Raw genomic sequence first — 15,515 nt, forward strand, 5'->3', positions numbered from 1 at the left:
ATTATTTTATATTTAATCTATACTATAAACAAATTGCGCAGTATATCTTATTTCTTTGAATGCAATTTCGTCTCCTTTCTCACTGAATGAAGGATGACCATGAAATGCTGAGATGCATAGAATAATCTCTAAAATCTAGACTTGCTCAGTAAGTAGGCTACTGAATTTCCGAAACGTTTAGGTCCTTCAATCTCTACTTATTTGATATGTTTAATCTAAAAACAAACTGCAGACTTCTGCTTAATTATTCTTAATTATTAATTAACCTGCTTTTATCGTTATAATCCATGAGTTTATTGCAAATTTGTTGAGTAAGAATCACAGCAAGTACAGATATACAGCAGTATATCTCACATTTTACCTTACCAAGAAATCTTACAGATCCTTTTTTTTAGGTTCGTATGCCTGGTTATGTGAAGAACGTGAGAGAACCTTATTGCCTGTGGGATACTTTCCGGGGCAAGAGCGATTGTCAAGGCCTTTACTCGCTATGTGTTCCTACAGCCCAGAGTAGAAACGGAACTGAAACTTGTTCCTGGGTAAGCACCTCACAATACCGTCGATGCATGAAGGAAAGGAAACTTGAAAGAGATAGAGAACCTTAAGAGATTATTCGGAAAATGTGTTGAAAAGACTTGGACCTATTGTGAAGGTTTTCAATACCATGTGGTGTTTACGTGCTGTGAGCTATAGATTACCTCAACTAGATCGGGAAGTGTCTGTCCGGCCCAGAGGACTAGAAGTGAACTTCGAAACGATGTCTAAGGACTGACGTCTGTATGAGGAGTGAGGGTATTAGTTTTTTGCCATCCTGTCAAATTTTTCAAGGCGAAATGCTTGAACAGCGTTCAGATTTGTAATTTATGTTATTTTTGCATTCAAGTTTTTTGTATGCATGCTCCATTAGTTTATCAAGCATTGCTCACGTCTTTCAGTTCCATACGTGGTCATGTTGATTTTATGTAATGCACCCTAAAGCGGAACATTCACCAACAATTGAACACAGTGAGGTGTATAAGAGGTATACTTCGTCCCCACAGATTATTTAATGGCATTTTAGAAAGTTGTATAGAGATTGCGAAATTTCATTTTATTCTTTACTACTGACGACGGTAATTTGTTTGGAATATGTAAAACTGACAGAAACTAAATGATGGTATGGGATGAACTTAAAAAGAAAAATCATCAAAATTTTAAACTTTTAAAAAAGGAGTGATTATACGTAATCAGTTGCAGTGATATTAGTACTCATTTTACCTTTTGCTAATTGATAAGGAAAATATTATCACATTAATTTTATATTCATCATCATAGCTATCTATTTCGTACTTGGTTTTTGTTTTGATTTACCTTTCGGAAGCCATTGGCGGTACTGAAAATGGAATGCGCAGTAAACATTTTGTTTGCACACTTAGGTTGCAGTTTGTAATATACTAAGATTTAAATGCTGCTTATTTCCTCACGTCTCAATTAAAAAAAATTTTTTTTAAATAAAATTTTAATCTTCACGTTTAGATTTAGTACTGCTTAATTAAGAGCAGGGAAGTAAGGACAATATCGTAATTAATTTTATAATTTCTGAAAGGTATAATTCTAAAATTTGTCTTCTTGTATTTCATTTCGTTCATTAGCACATCCATGAGTGAATTTAGCTTGTTCCATTTCTTTGCCCGAATATTTAGGTATTTGAAAGGAAGCGACTACAGAATTTATTCTACCAACATTTATCAGAACTATTAAGGTTTAATATTACAAACACTGAATTTTTCTTTCATTTCTTTTACATATTAGAACTTTGAACTAATGGGGGATGTTGTCATGCGCATCTTTACCTACTAACCGCTTTACAGGACTTTGTAAATATTAATTTAAGTTATTTTTCTTTCCCCCTTTTTTAATGAGGATGATTATGTTATGCATTATACTTTAAGAGGACGACCACGTTTGCTTCTAAAAGTGAGAGACGGAGGGATATTTCATTATCGCGATGTACTATAAATATGTACAGGTTCTTTTGTAGAATATAATTTCATGTTATGGAGCGGTGTGTGTGTATTCTCCCAGATTGTACAAATATTTCATATTGATTAGTGTAAATCATTTTCTCTTTCAAAGCTGGAAGGTTCTGTTTGTTCCTTTCTCATCATTTTTAAGTATAGCGCAATGTGTAGTTACCGTAAACTTTCTTTGTTTGTGGTAATAAAATTGACTAAATCATCTTAAATTTTCAAGTACTAATGTATTTTTTCGTACATTGGATTTCTGCAAGAATCTGCATTTGCTGAAATATTTAGGTGAATAAGACTATTAATACTTTCTAAAGCATGAAATATACTTAGCCCTAAGACTTCTTTTTCTGAAACATTCCATTTCATAATGTCATTTTATGCTGAAATGTGTTTGTAACCATTTCTTTTAAAGAAGACTTGTACGCTGCCTCCCATTTAGTGCCGTGTTCATTATTCATTTTGACTTTTTTTCCCTTAGAATACGTTAAGAATATTTTTCATGCACATACACGTGTGTGTGTGTGTGTGTGTGTGTGAAAATATTCTTAAAAGAGTTTTAATAATTCTTAAATAAGATATGCCAAAATAGTGATGTTTTATTTTACAGTGCCATAGTTGCAGTCGGTATAATTCTATCGTCATCTCCTAAAGTTGCATAAAATCATCATTTTCCAGCTTTGAAGATCATCATTGTTAGAGTTATTTGAGTTCATTTCTTTCTTTAATTTAAAATTTCGCTCTCACTGATCATTCATCATGAGTTTTATTTGAACTCTGCTGTGTAGATTTTGCAAAATCAGAAACATTTCAATATAAATTTTGAGGAGTTTAAAAACTCTCTTTTTGCGCAGTACTTGCAAACTTCTGAGCTAGTGAAATAAGAAGATTATTTGAAAACTTTATGGGTAGCGTTCATAAGCTCAGAAAACGAGCTCGAAATGGTCTCGAGAGAATATTTTCATCATTACTAGCAAAATTGATATTATTTCTTTGACAAGTTTCCTTTTGCGGGAGTTTTTTAGAAATTTGACACTATCAAATGTAACAAAACAATAAAAGTGAACAAGAATGACAAACAAAGATGCTTTGTCTGCAAGTAAGTTTTTTGCGAGAAATATTTAAGTAGTTTTACTGTGATATGTCTTTTATAATGGAAGAAAGCCCGCGAGCCCTCCCACCATGGCAGATCTTTGACGCTTTACCGACCTCACAGAGTTATGAAAAGTGTGTGTTCCTTTGTATGTTGGTTATTCCCTTTATATGTAAATAAAAGCATTTTGATATTTAAACGTGTGCTGTTGTTCATTTCATTTACTTTTCAGGTATCACATTTACTTCTCTGACAATAGTGGCAAGTGATACTATTAGCTTAATTACGTACCTAATGATATAGCACAAAAAATTATAAATTACATTTCTAATTTCGAAATCTTTTAATGGAGATTTAAAACCACTAATAAGGGGTGAGACTATCTCAGCGCGAAAAGTGAAAATATTTAGAGGTTTTTAAATAGGCATAAAATAATATACGAAATAGTAATTACTTATACATTATTCCTATGACTATTTAGATGTTTATGCATTACTCAGTAATATCTAACTGGCATTGTTGAATGCTACGAGTTCGCTCTTGTTTACAGTTATCATTTACAACTGACAAGAATGCTTTGGAAAAAAAAATATTAGGGCATTAGTAATGTAATGAGGCTATTTTAAGGCTACAAATGTGATTTGGGATAAACTTAAAATACATAATAGCAAAGATATAAAATCATATAACAGAATTGACAGGAATTAAGTGGTGATAAAATTCTGTGTAAAAGTGTGTATGTTCTTTAAATATGTAAAACTAAGACTTCAGATTACGTGTTAAATGACATATATTTATATATATTGTCAAATTTTCCCATTTAATAACGTTCTACTCGTGTTATGGAAAATGGTGTCAAGCAGATACGGTACATAATTTTTTTAACAACACGAGAGTTCTGTGTTAGAAAATGGTGTCAAGTACATCATTTAATAACACGAGGTTTGTGTTTGAGAAATAGTAAAAGAAAGTTATTATTTATATTAGAAAGAAAGGTTCTTGACGATAGTGGTTTCACAAGCAGCGGTATCAAAGTTCTTTATAAGTTTAACATCTAGTAAAGATGATTGACGGACACATTTAAGAAGTTGAAGATCATAACTGAAATATAAACAGTTATACAAATCAATGCATAATGTTTCCACGAGTCAACTATATTTTAGAGACGATGCATAATCATATGCCTTTCATAATGACTTAAATTTGAAACCATACTCACCATCTCCTTGTGATTTGGGAAATATGACTGCTCGATGAGGGGAAAGTTTTCTTTATCTAACCTTTTTTGCATATGAAGAAGTTGTGAAAACTGAAAAAGTTAAAAAATTTAATGAAAGAAATTTAGCTTCAATATTATTCAAGTAAGAAAGAATAATATTTTTATAAAAAAAAAATCAATGCATACAAAAATACAATATCCTTGATTTTTTCCCCAAGAAAATGCATAAACCTGCAATCGAAAGATATTACTAGAATTTATTGTAATATTTTACATTTTGTAATAACAAGTACAAATTTCAGTCATGTCGTTATGTCGTTTTCGGATTTCTGTTCCAAAACACCCTCTGATATTTTAACCATAGCGTTAACTGGGCATGAACTTTTTTCGTTTTAACAAATGCCCTACCTAAAGTCCCAGATTATCCTTGTACATTCTAAACTCTTTCCTTATAATTTAGTATGGTATGAAATTAGCCACACATACATTAATTTCTTCTACTTTCCTTAAGAATTATCCAATAATATATCACGTATGCACTGAGCATATAATATTCATGTTAGTCCAATGTTCGTTACTGAAATGATCATCATCTCACAGCTAACCGATAAATGCGAGACTTAATATGTAATTAATCATATTGCGTGGTCTTTCCGTGCTCTAGTGTCGCCATCTATATGTAATATCGAAAACTTAAAGCTAATATGTTTTCGTTATGTTGAACGAACTTTATGAAATTAACTTTACAAGCTTTATGAAAATAATTATTTGTAAGTCTAGCTTAGCTTAACATGTCAAACTCGGCATCGGTCGCTAGGAACTAACCTTAGGCCAAGTATTATAATAGACTTGGCGTCTAATGCATGAAAGGATAGCTAATGATTGTTTAGCTGTAACCCTGGCCAGTAGAAGGAAATAATAATAAATTCTAACACGATCTTCCCCAGTTAATATATTTCTTACATAATACTTATATCTGTGTAGTCTCCACCTAGAAAACAAATATTTTCATTTACCTACAGCAGGATACAATCATTTCGTATTCCTTTTCGCTTCTTAATGCAATATTTTGCATCAGAAATAAATGAAATTATTATTGTTATTACATATTCTTCTATATATTTTATTTTTAATAAATGGTTTAAGCCTCGTCGTCTAAATTTCATTTTTTATAAAATCTCTTTCAAGCTTTATCATATAATAAGATGCAAAAACAACCAAATGTTTCGCAGTGCGTGAACTGTTATTAATGTTTAAAGGTACAAGTAGTTGTGTTATTTCTAGTTAAAGATTATGCGAGGTGAAGAGCTTGACGAAATATTTTAGACTTTCTGACAGAAAATTAGCTGAAAACGAGCAGACTGTAATTATTTTTGTTGAGACACGAGGATTACAAAAAGATTCTAGTTCTTCTGGTGTGATACAGTAACGTGGTTGCAAGAAATGGTTGGTTGGCTAAATAGCTCAGCACATATTTTAGACTACACTTGACTTGGAGACAACACCTGAGTTTGAAGGCAAGTGAACTGAAAAATGTGTTATCTGGAGCAAATATATGATACGTATCATAATAGATGTGAGCTGAAACTGAAACCGGATAATTAAACAAGAAATAACAAAAAGTGTATCGCGTACCCGAGGATTTTTCTAATCATCAAACTTTTAAAACCCATGCGACTTAATTCATCATCAAATATTCAAATTTAAAATTTCCTTTGGTTAAATGAATTTCTTTGAAACTAGCTCAAAGTGTTTTATAACTTAAGTTTTATAATTAAACAACAGTTAAGTATTTTCTTTTTATGTTTAGCATTTACTACATAGATCAAATAATTGCCAGCAATTTCATCCCGTGGTCTATTTTGAAATACTATTTGGAACGTCGCCTAATTCTACATTATAATTTAAATAAAGCCAGTTTAACTTAAAGTATACTCAGCGATAACACTTATATAGGCAGTGGGTTGAAAATATGGAATTATCTCACTTTCAAAGAAGCCGTATAATATTTGAAACCCCTTAAAAATCAATAATGAATTTTTCGGATAAAGTAACTGATATTTTTATTTCTGAGGAAATGTAGATCCAATGTAGATTTGTTATTATTTAAATGTATTTCTGATTGTTCACATGTTATTCACATTATTTTTGTGTTATTTCACATGATTTGTTATTTCTTCACATGTAGATTTATATATCGCAAATATATATATATATATACAAGGTTAATTGTAGTTGTAGTCTGGGGGCTTTGCGTTAATTATTTTTTCATATTTTAACATTATGCCGTCAGGAAAGTGCTAGGCCACAAATTTAGCACTAAATCCTGTTAGTCCAATAGCAACTATTAAGTGCACTTCAAAATTAATTACAGAAAATAATGTTTTCCTTTATAAATGACGATCATAACTTTAATCTTAAGAAAAAAAAGTTTGCCTATTAAATTGTCGTATTTTGAACTTCAATCTCTCAATATTGACCTCCGACACCTGGGTTTATATTAACTTTGAATATTTGAATATCAGAAAGAAGTACTGTAATACAGAGTTCTAAGAGGTACAAACATTGGCGTAGCTAGAGAGGAACAAGAGGAGCATCTGTTCCCGGGCGCAGCATCCAGAGAGTGCCAAACAGATGTTACGAAATTTTGGAATGAATTGTTTTCTCTTCTTCGCAGGCAGGAAGGAGCGTGAAATTTTTAACTGTCCACTGACGCCGAAAACCTAGCTGCAGTTCTGAGTGCAAAAATGAGAAGTGAAGTTCATTTTGGAAGAAAAAATAACCCCATTGTAAACAGTTAGATTTGTTTCCAAAATAATTTGAAAAAATTTAATAAAATTCCACAAAGGAAAACCAGGCAGCAAATTTCTCATATCAGATTTATTTTTCAAGAAATGTAACCAAGAGAAAAAAATTCCAGTACCAAGAAGAAATAATATTGTAGACTTATAATTTCAAAAGCTTACAGTACGATTAGATTTGCAAAAATCTGCTTATCCAGCTGCATACGAAATTGCATTAAAAACTATAAATTGTGAAACTGGATAAAAAAATAATCTGCTTCCCAAATCTAAACGTCGCACTGATCTTTCACACGATTCTCTTAAATGTTTTAAATAGACATAGGGCAGTAATGACTGGCAAACACTGAGAGCTGTTGGATTATCGGTTTCGATTAGGGGCGCCCAATCTATGGCACGAGTATCACTGCGCGATAGGCGAAGACTTAGTCATAGGTACTCGAAAAAAGTATCAGCAATCGCGAAAAATAGCAAAATATTGCAATAAATGCTGATAAAAAATTCAGAATGCTTATATTTCTCACTGAATAAAATTGAAATTAACTGCAAGAATTTCCGATGTGACTATTAATGACGGACAGGTGTACAAAAGCAATCATACCTTGCCCACGCCAATAATGTTGCTCGATTTCTTACTCATCGCAAATAACCTGTTTCCACGCTCTGGTATTGTATATCGTATAAAACAATTGGCAATAAACCATACTTTCAGTACTGAGTGAATCAAGTGACTTACATTATTCTTTACAACTGTGATATTCAAACCAGTCTGAATGTGAAGTTTTGTTTTAAATAATTTTTTTTTTTTTTTTTTTTTTTTCCCTTTAGAGCTGTTAAATGTAAAGCGTTATTTATTTCAAAATGGTTAAGTGGTTAAAAAGTAAATAATCGCACAGAACTGAAATTACCTTGGATAATAGCTGTGATTTGGCGTCTGCGACAAGCACTTTCAAGGAATCAGGGCGGGGGGGGGCGGACTACAAACTGAGGGGCAGGTTAAAGCTGTTATTCTGGGTAACAGACAGGCCAAGAGTAATAAAAGCAAAAGCGATGCTTCCCAGAAGAAAGGAAAGTGTTTCGATGACTATTTGAAGTATACATTTTCATTTACAGTAGATGAGGATAGCTTCAATTATTTTTGTATAGTATTTGGAGAGATTTTATTAAATAGATATATGAAATCTTTGTTACTGTTTGCGACATTTAGAAACTAAACATTCCAATTGCTTGCAAGCAAAATGAATAAACCCTTTTTAGCGACTTCTCAAAAATCCAAATGTAAAATTTTATCTCTCATCAGCAATCATAGACAATGCAGATGCGGTTGAAGCATCCTACAGAATAATTTATCTTATCTCTAAAACTGGGTAAAATTATACGCTTGCTAAAAACTTGATAACTCTTCATATTAAAGGTGCTGTTTAATCTCTGTTTGGAGGGGGTGGGGTGGTCGAAAAATTAACAGCATTCATTCAATTCTCAAACAACAATTTCTGGAGAATCAAGGGCAAGTTTGACTATATTTCATTGACAGTAACATAGGGAATAAAAAATATTCTGGTTATATATACATTTATGTATCCAAGTTGACAAGAGTACCCATGTATTGAACCTTTCGATCTGCGTAAATGGTAAAAATTTTGAGGGAAATGTCTTACTGTGCTAGGCTGTTACAGAAATGTGTACATTTTTAATACCATTAATGAGTATTTTATATAATCATTTGCAAATGATGTAATTATCTGCGTACTAACATAGTTTCCTCATAGAAAATTTCATGAAAATAGAGCGAAGTGTTTTATATGTTTAATTTCGCTGTCACCTCTGTACATCTAAAAAAAGCTTAATTTCTCATTCACAACCATTGTAATAGTGAGTTCTTGGCAAATTTATTCCATAATTTTATGTCTTTCCTACTTAACTTATCATCAGTACCATGTTTTATTATTATTTAAACTTTTTCCTTCTTCATAAATTTTACTTTAAATTTTTGAGTTTTAAACTAATTAGTTTTAAGTTTTATAGATTTTAGTCAAAATATTTGAATTCAATTAGGGCTATTGCACTCTTGATTGCAAAAATTAAGTCTTGCATCGAACTGTATATATTACGAAAATAAGTAATTAAATTAACAAGAAAAGTTAGAAAAATCAGTGATATAAAGAATAAATAAAAATGCTTGTTTCCATCAACAAGAACATTGAATTTTTTTATATAACATTTATATTCTTGGGGGGATGGCAATTTTCTGTGAGTAAAACACCAATCATAAATGTGGAAAAGTGCTCTGTCAGATGATTTTCCTGGAAATCGTCAAACACGGCTTTGGGCGATTTTCCTGTTTGAATGACAATAATATATGGCAGAGTTTCGTGTTTTAACAATGTAGTCATTCCGAGAATTTTTTAACTACATATTTTATTTGTTTCTTATTAAAATTCTTTCTTGAGGGTGAGGCAGGGAAAATTCCTAACTAAAGATGTCAGTTGAAAAACTGCATTGTACGGATTTAAATTAAGATTAATTCCTAACAAGAGGCCTCTAGTTTATTATGATATTAACATTTATTAGGCCTGTGAAGTCTCAGCGATGTTTCCCTCCCCCCCGGATAGTTGGAAAGCTTTTATATACGCTATAGTGAAGACATTTTTGAGAAAACACCAAGTATATCTATCCCTTGTTATTTGCTATATGGCATCATTTACTCAAAGAATCTAATTTTAGGCTTCCACTCAACAACTGGAGCTAAGTTTATATAGTGATTGTATTTTTCCGAACGTTTCGCTGTCTTAAGATATAAAAATCATTAATTAGATAGGTTATTTTTTATTTATTTATTTATTTTACAAATGGCAAGTACTTGCCTCTAACGGCATTGGCTACTACTAAGGCCAGAAGTGGTAGCCATTTTATTATGGAGGCACCTAATAGGCGGCCACCGTTACCTCCTATGAAGGGACATACAATTTTACATCCAATGATAGACATGACATCGCAGACAGGCTCCACTAACCACTAGACCGTCTGGGTGGCATTAGATAGTTTATTGTTTTTAAGATTTGAGATTCTTTATCGGAAATTCCTGAAAATCTCGAAATTATTCAGGAAGTTATTTAGTTAAGAAATACTTGTTTTAATGTAAAAATAAAGCTAAATAAGATGAAATATAAACAGAAGATACTAAGATATTTGATTTTATTTTTCATTCAATCTTTTTATTTTGTTCTCTTTTTTTTTAATTACTGCCATATTTTGATGTCATATTTTATTATGTACTTGTTTAGATAGCACATGCATTAAAACTGAAAGACAGAGAAGAGATTATGTTAGCCCTGCGCAAGAATGGCACGCAACATGACATTTCTTTACCTCATATTTATTTAATATTTTTCTGGTATTTTATTCTAAATGATCGAATTATTCTCACATCAAGAGGTTTTAAGGTAATCACATAATTTGTCAGATAAGTGAAGACAATAAGATAAGTGAAGACATATGTCCCACACATCTATTTATATATATATATATATATATATATTTCTTTTCTTTTTAAGACTATTTCTTGAGAACTCTAAACCTAATATATTAAGAATAAAAGTTTTCAAGAATTAAGGCTAGAAATTTTCTTTTAAATCGAGAGAATTTTCGTGCAGGATTTTTCAAGCGCAAGCGATAATTACAAGAGGTCATTATATTTCTTTATTCTCCGTGTCACATCCCAGAGGCGGAGCGGATAAGATCACTGACTATTGGTAGTTCGATTGGAGTTCAAATCCTCGCAAACGGACTGGCGGAATGGGAGTTTTCGTATTTTTCCTCATGCGTAACGGGAATACTAGCCAGTTTTTCTTAGAACATCCTCAACGAAGGTATCCAATCCCTTTGGCACGCAACCCTAGAGCGCTTTTCTATATATTGTCTAATAAATCCAAATCTTTCTCTGTTTTATTCCGAAAACCCTGAAATTTAATACTTTGCCTCATTTCCTGAGACAATATTCAATCCTTAGGAGTTGCTTAAAATACTTTCAGCGACTATCCTAAGAGATCCGATATCCTAAGAAATGAAAACTTGGATTTTTTAAACTACTACTAGGCATACTTAAAGAACATCTTTCAAGCTTGTTGCCTATATTCTCCTTTGCTTTTCAAGGAGAGTACTTACACCGAAAAGATAAAAGAGAGAAGCAGTTTAGCCAGCCAAAAGTGTCTGATGCTCTTGTGGCTGAAAATCCAATAACGAGTGAAAGTTCAGTCTCGACTGGGATTCGATGCTCGGGAGAGTTGTGAGTGACGGGGACAGGGAAACTGATGATTTTTGTTTTTCTGCGAAAGGACATTTATTGCCAGTTTATTCAATATGCACTTTCAAGACATTTCCATTCTTCCTAGTATCCATAAGCAGAGCTTAATTTCTAAAATCAGAAGTGTCGGGACCCTATGGAAGGTCACGAGGGAAAAGGGAAAAAATAAAGAAGTAAAATAGCTAATAATTAAAATATTAAAATAGTAAAATTCAACAAAATGTAAAGATGTAATTAAAAATTTAATAAATTATTTAATTAATTATAATTAGTTAAATAATAAAATATAATAGCGTTTTATTTGAAGCTTCAAGAATTACAATCTCACTCACAAACTAAAAAATAGCTCAGATGGTCTCTGGCTGTACTTCAGCCTTTAATACACGGTATAATTGCACTACCAAAGGATGATAAACACAAAGACCCTTCTTTTTCCAACACACCAATGAGAAAAAGGTAAAGCAGTTGAAGCATCACTAATGAAAATGACAGAATGCTAGAAACAGTATGAAAATATAGAAGGAAATTTTAACGGAGAAGTGTACCATCGAAATCAAAGAAAGAAGTATTCAACACTGTCTGAACACGATTCCCTCCAATTTAATTCTAGCTGTCAAGCAGAATGTGAAAGGGAAATAAACTTCCCTTGAGTTCGACCCGATATCAGCCTAAGAACAAACTGTAAGGCTACAAGGCACAAGTTTTGTGCCCCGTATTTGATTTCATCGTTCCAAATAGTCTGTCTTTATTGGGAAATCACTAGCGTTGCCTCTGCACAACCAGGACAATCATTTTCAGTAAAAATCTACTCATTCTCATAAATTCATTGAACTTTCTGGAGAAAAGCCTTTGGCATGTAGGTGGACGGCTTTTCTTCTTTTAAAAGTCTTCACTTCAGTCAAAGGGTTTGTTTCTCAGGAAAAGAGAGGCATGCATTCAGAGGCTAGAAGAGATATTTAAGGCTAATGTATTATTAAATTAAATTTTTTCCGCTGAAATTATGGTTCATTTTAATAAAAAAATAAAAAAAAAAAAAAAAAAAAAAAAAAAAAAAAGGGCGAAACCCTTTTATGTAACGCTCTGGTACGCTTCGTCTAGAATTACGACTCACCTCAAAAACTGAAAAGTACCGGAGCCCGACTCAAATGGGTTTCAGCGAAATTTAAGCTCTGTCCGTAAGCAAATCCCTTTAATTTTGAAACTGTTGTATGCTCTTTAAGCTCAAAGTTTTTATGCTCGTAAAAATGCCTTGTTACAGATCCTACACTAATAATTTCAAAATATTAAAATGTTGACGTCTTATTTTATGGTTTGCAATAATCTGAAGGATTCAGTCAACTACCTTAAGATTTAAACATAGATATACATTTAATTATTTGACTTTTATACAATTCAGATTGTAGTTAAATAACAATAGGCCTAAGGTCACATACTATTTTGCTAACATAGTTCTATTTTTAGACGCTTTATTACAGTTCTTAATCTAATTCGCCCACCAGCGACCGAGCGGTATAGTCGCTGAACTCTGGTAGTTCGACTCCCATGTTATAAAAAAATATCAGTTTAAGTATTCAAGTAGACAATCCATTCTTCTCAGTTGATCGATTAGAAGAAAATGAGGAGAAGAATCATCTTTGCGCAAATCATTCCTTAACAAAAAATACCTGAAGATTACAATTTGAAAATCTGTAAAGAAATTAATTCATGCAGCTCTGTTTCAGTATAAAAATTGAAACGTCAGAGCAGACTTAATCGAACAAAATGCAGGATCGATAAGAATGGATGCCTACTTAAATTGCTATTTTTTGTAACATGGGGAATTATATTAGAGCATCTAAAAATTAAATTCTGCTAACAAAATATATGACATTAGGCATAATGTTATATAACTCCCATCTTAATTCTGCAAATAATAATTAAATGCATAGTTTAAAAAATAATTGAACGCCTAGCTATGTTTAACTCTTATGGTAGATGGTTCAATCATTCAGATTACTGAAAACAATAAAATAAGACAGCAACATTTTACTATTAGTGTTAAATCATAAAAACGAAAAATAACAGTTCCCATAATTTTCTAGCAATTTAACAAATTTAAATTCCAGCACACGATTCATAAAAATCAAAATTTAACGCAGCTTGACAGGTGCTGCCATCTATCTTCCGAAGACGAAACTTGAAACAAATCAAAATTTCGTGTTGACAATACTGCTGCATGAACGCTAATAAATGTATAGCAGATACGAAATTTTAACACACGAGGCAAATCCCAAAATCGCCATCCCCAATATACTTAAACGTTAGCATCATATTAAGTTACATTTCACTTTCTCTTCTCATTTTTAGAGTTTAGACGGTCGAGGATGGTAGTGAGCGCCGTAAGGGCTCCACCCGCAATAAGACCTGCTCCGCACTGCTCTGGACCTGCAGCAACAGGACCTGCTCTGTACTTTAATTTAAATTTCATTCGAAATATATTACCTTCTTTAATTTACTCTTAATTAATTTATTCCGAATTAACAGCAGGCCGTAATAATTAAAAATCTTTTATCGTCTTTTGCTATTTAAGTGCAGTTCTATAATTTGAGATATTGACAGCATAAGAGTACTCACCACCCACGGTTTATCTTGAAAATTATAGAGGCTGTGCAGGGAATTGACACTAGGCACTCCGCCATATTTAAATCCTAATAAGAGATTTCGGTAATCTTCCTGCCCAGCATCTCGAACATGTTGTCGAATCAGTAAAAAATCTGGGCGAAAAGATCTGGAAATAAACGTAGAAGCATTAGACACGGTTCTTAAATTTTAACAAGGATAGCAGTTTAAATAAACGTCGTACATACGAAATTCAGTGGTGAGTTAATTTTACACCAGTTTCGTTAAATTATTAATTAGATAACTAAGCATTTATTAAAAACATATTCTTTTGTGTACAAACAAAAGCACATAAAAGTGTAGAAATTGAAAATAACTGATAGCAATAAAAACGGCATCCTAAATTTAATATTTACTTCAAAAATGATCTGAAGTCAAATGAAACGATCTTAAGTTAAAAATTAATCACAAATCATCTTAAGTCACTTTCATCATACATTCATTAAATGACAAATTTCTCTTAACAAGATTAGATTAGCCACTTACCTCACCACCTTCGTTCCATTTCTATTGACTACCATACTCACAGTGGCACCTGTATCACTGTTCACGGATAAATTGATATCCTTAAATTCAGCCTAAAAGGAACGAAAGTAATTGATGGAATAAAAAAGTAAGCTTAGAATGAAATAACATTTAAACAGAAAGCTAAAATTGTTAAGATTAGAAGGAATCGATTCTTCCAGCTCGAAGAATTATATTTAATCTTTAAGAATTCAAAAATAATGAAAAAAATAAAATAAATAAATAAAAACATTAAAAAAAATTAAATTTGAAATATAATCTTCGTATGATAATTATTGTTTACCTACTAGAAAAACTCTAAGCTAAACGGTTACGATTCATTTAAAAAGTAATCTTAAGTTCCAGTATTCAAGATATAGAACCATATTTAAGATAAACTGTTAAAAATAACAATGCCAGGTGGCAAGGGAAAAACTTGGCATGATTTTACCGTATAATCGTCACCTCATGAAGACTTATCCGCTTATTTAATAAAGAAAAGAATGATTTAAGACGTAGTTGTACATTTATTTCATTAGATTACATGGCCACGAGGCTTCCAATAGGTATTTCTCCCACTTAATTTTATCAGCACGCCAGATCCACCTGCTGAAAAAGTTAAGAGTTTCTTTCGAGGTGTTTAAAAACTGGTTTCTTCTTAATTTAAATTAAGTAATTGTTACACTATATGGGATTTGCACACATGTCGATACATTATCTTTTCCAGAATACATGTGTATTATTTTTAATGACATTTTAAACAAATGAAATTCGCATTATCCACCTCTAGTGTAACTTATTAGCTTTATTATTGTAATATTACTGCATCAAATAACTTATTTATTGTAGAAGTGCACTATAAAGAAATGAACACGTATTGAAATAAAAATTTTAAAAAGGCTTACCTTGTGTTAAAAGCCCTTTCACCGAA

At 31.8% G+C, this 15,515-nt stretch overlaps 2 protein-coding genes across 4 annotated transcripts in view; one reads left to right on the forward strand and one right to left on the reverse strand.

The window, feature by feature from the left end:
* Timp (Tissue inhibitor of metalloproteases) overlaps positions 1-3,298 on the forward strand; it is an 84,232-nt gene extending 80,934 nt beyond the window's left edge. For all 3 annotated transcript variants that reach the window (XM_035370609.2, XM_035370617.2, XM_035370625.2), the window contains one exon: positions 396-3,298. In XM_035370609.2, coding sequence (XP_035226500.1) covers positions 396-605 — 210 coding nt within the window. In that variant the 3' untranslated portion in view covers positions 606-3,298. The remainder of the gene's footprint in view (positions 1-395) is intronic.
* The window catches only part of Syn (synapsin), a 377,780-nt gene that overhangs the window by 299,170 nt on the left and 63,095 nt on the right, over positions 1-15,515 (reverse strand). Inside the window, exons 5-7 of the mRNA XM_085808167.1 lie at positions 14,567-14,658; positions 14,036-14,189; positions 4,319-4,408 (exon numbers count right to left, since the gene is read on the reverse strand). Of these exons, the coding sequence (XP_085664293.1) occupies positions 4,319-4,408; positions 14,036-14,189; positions 14,567-14,658 (336 nt within the window). The remainder of the gene's footprint in view (positions 1-4,318; positions 4,409-14,035; positions 14,190-14,566; positions 14,659-15,515) is intronic.

Source organism: Stegodyphus dumicola, chromosome X1, assembly GCF_044657685.1.
Source record: "Stegodyphus dumicola isolate Sdum_Otavi_A_Nest chromosome X1, ASM4465768v1".
NCBI classification, from domain to species: Eukaryota; Metazoa; Arthropoda; class Arachnida; order Araneae; family Eresidae; genus Stegodyphus; species Stegodyphus dumicola.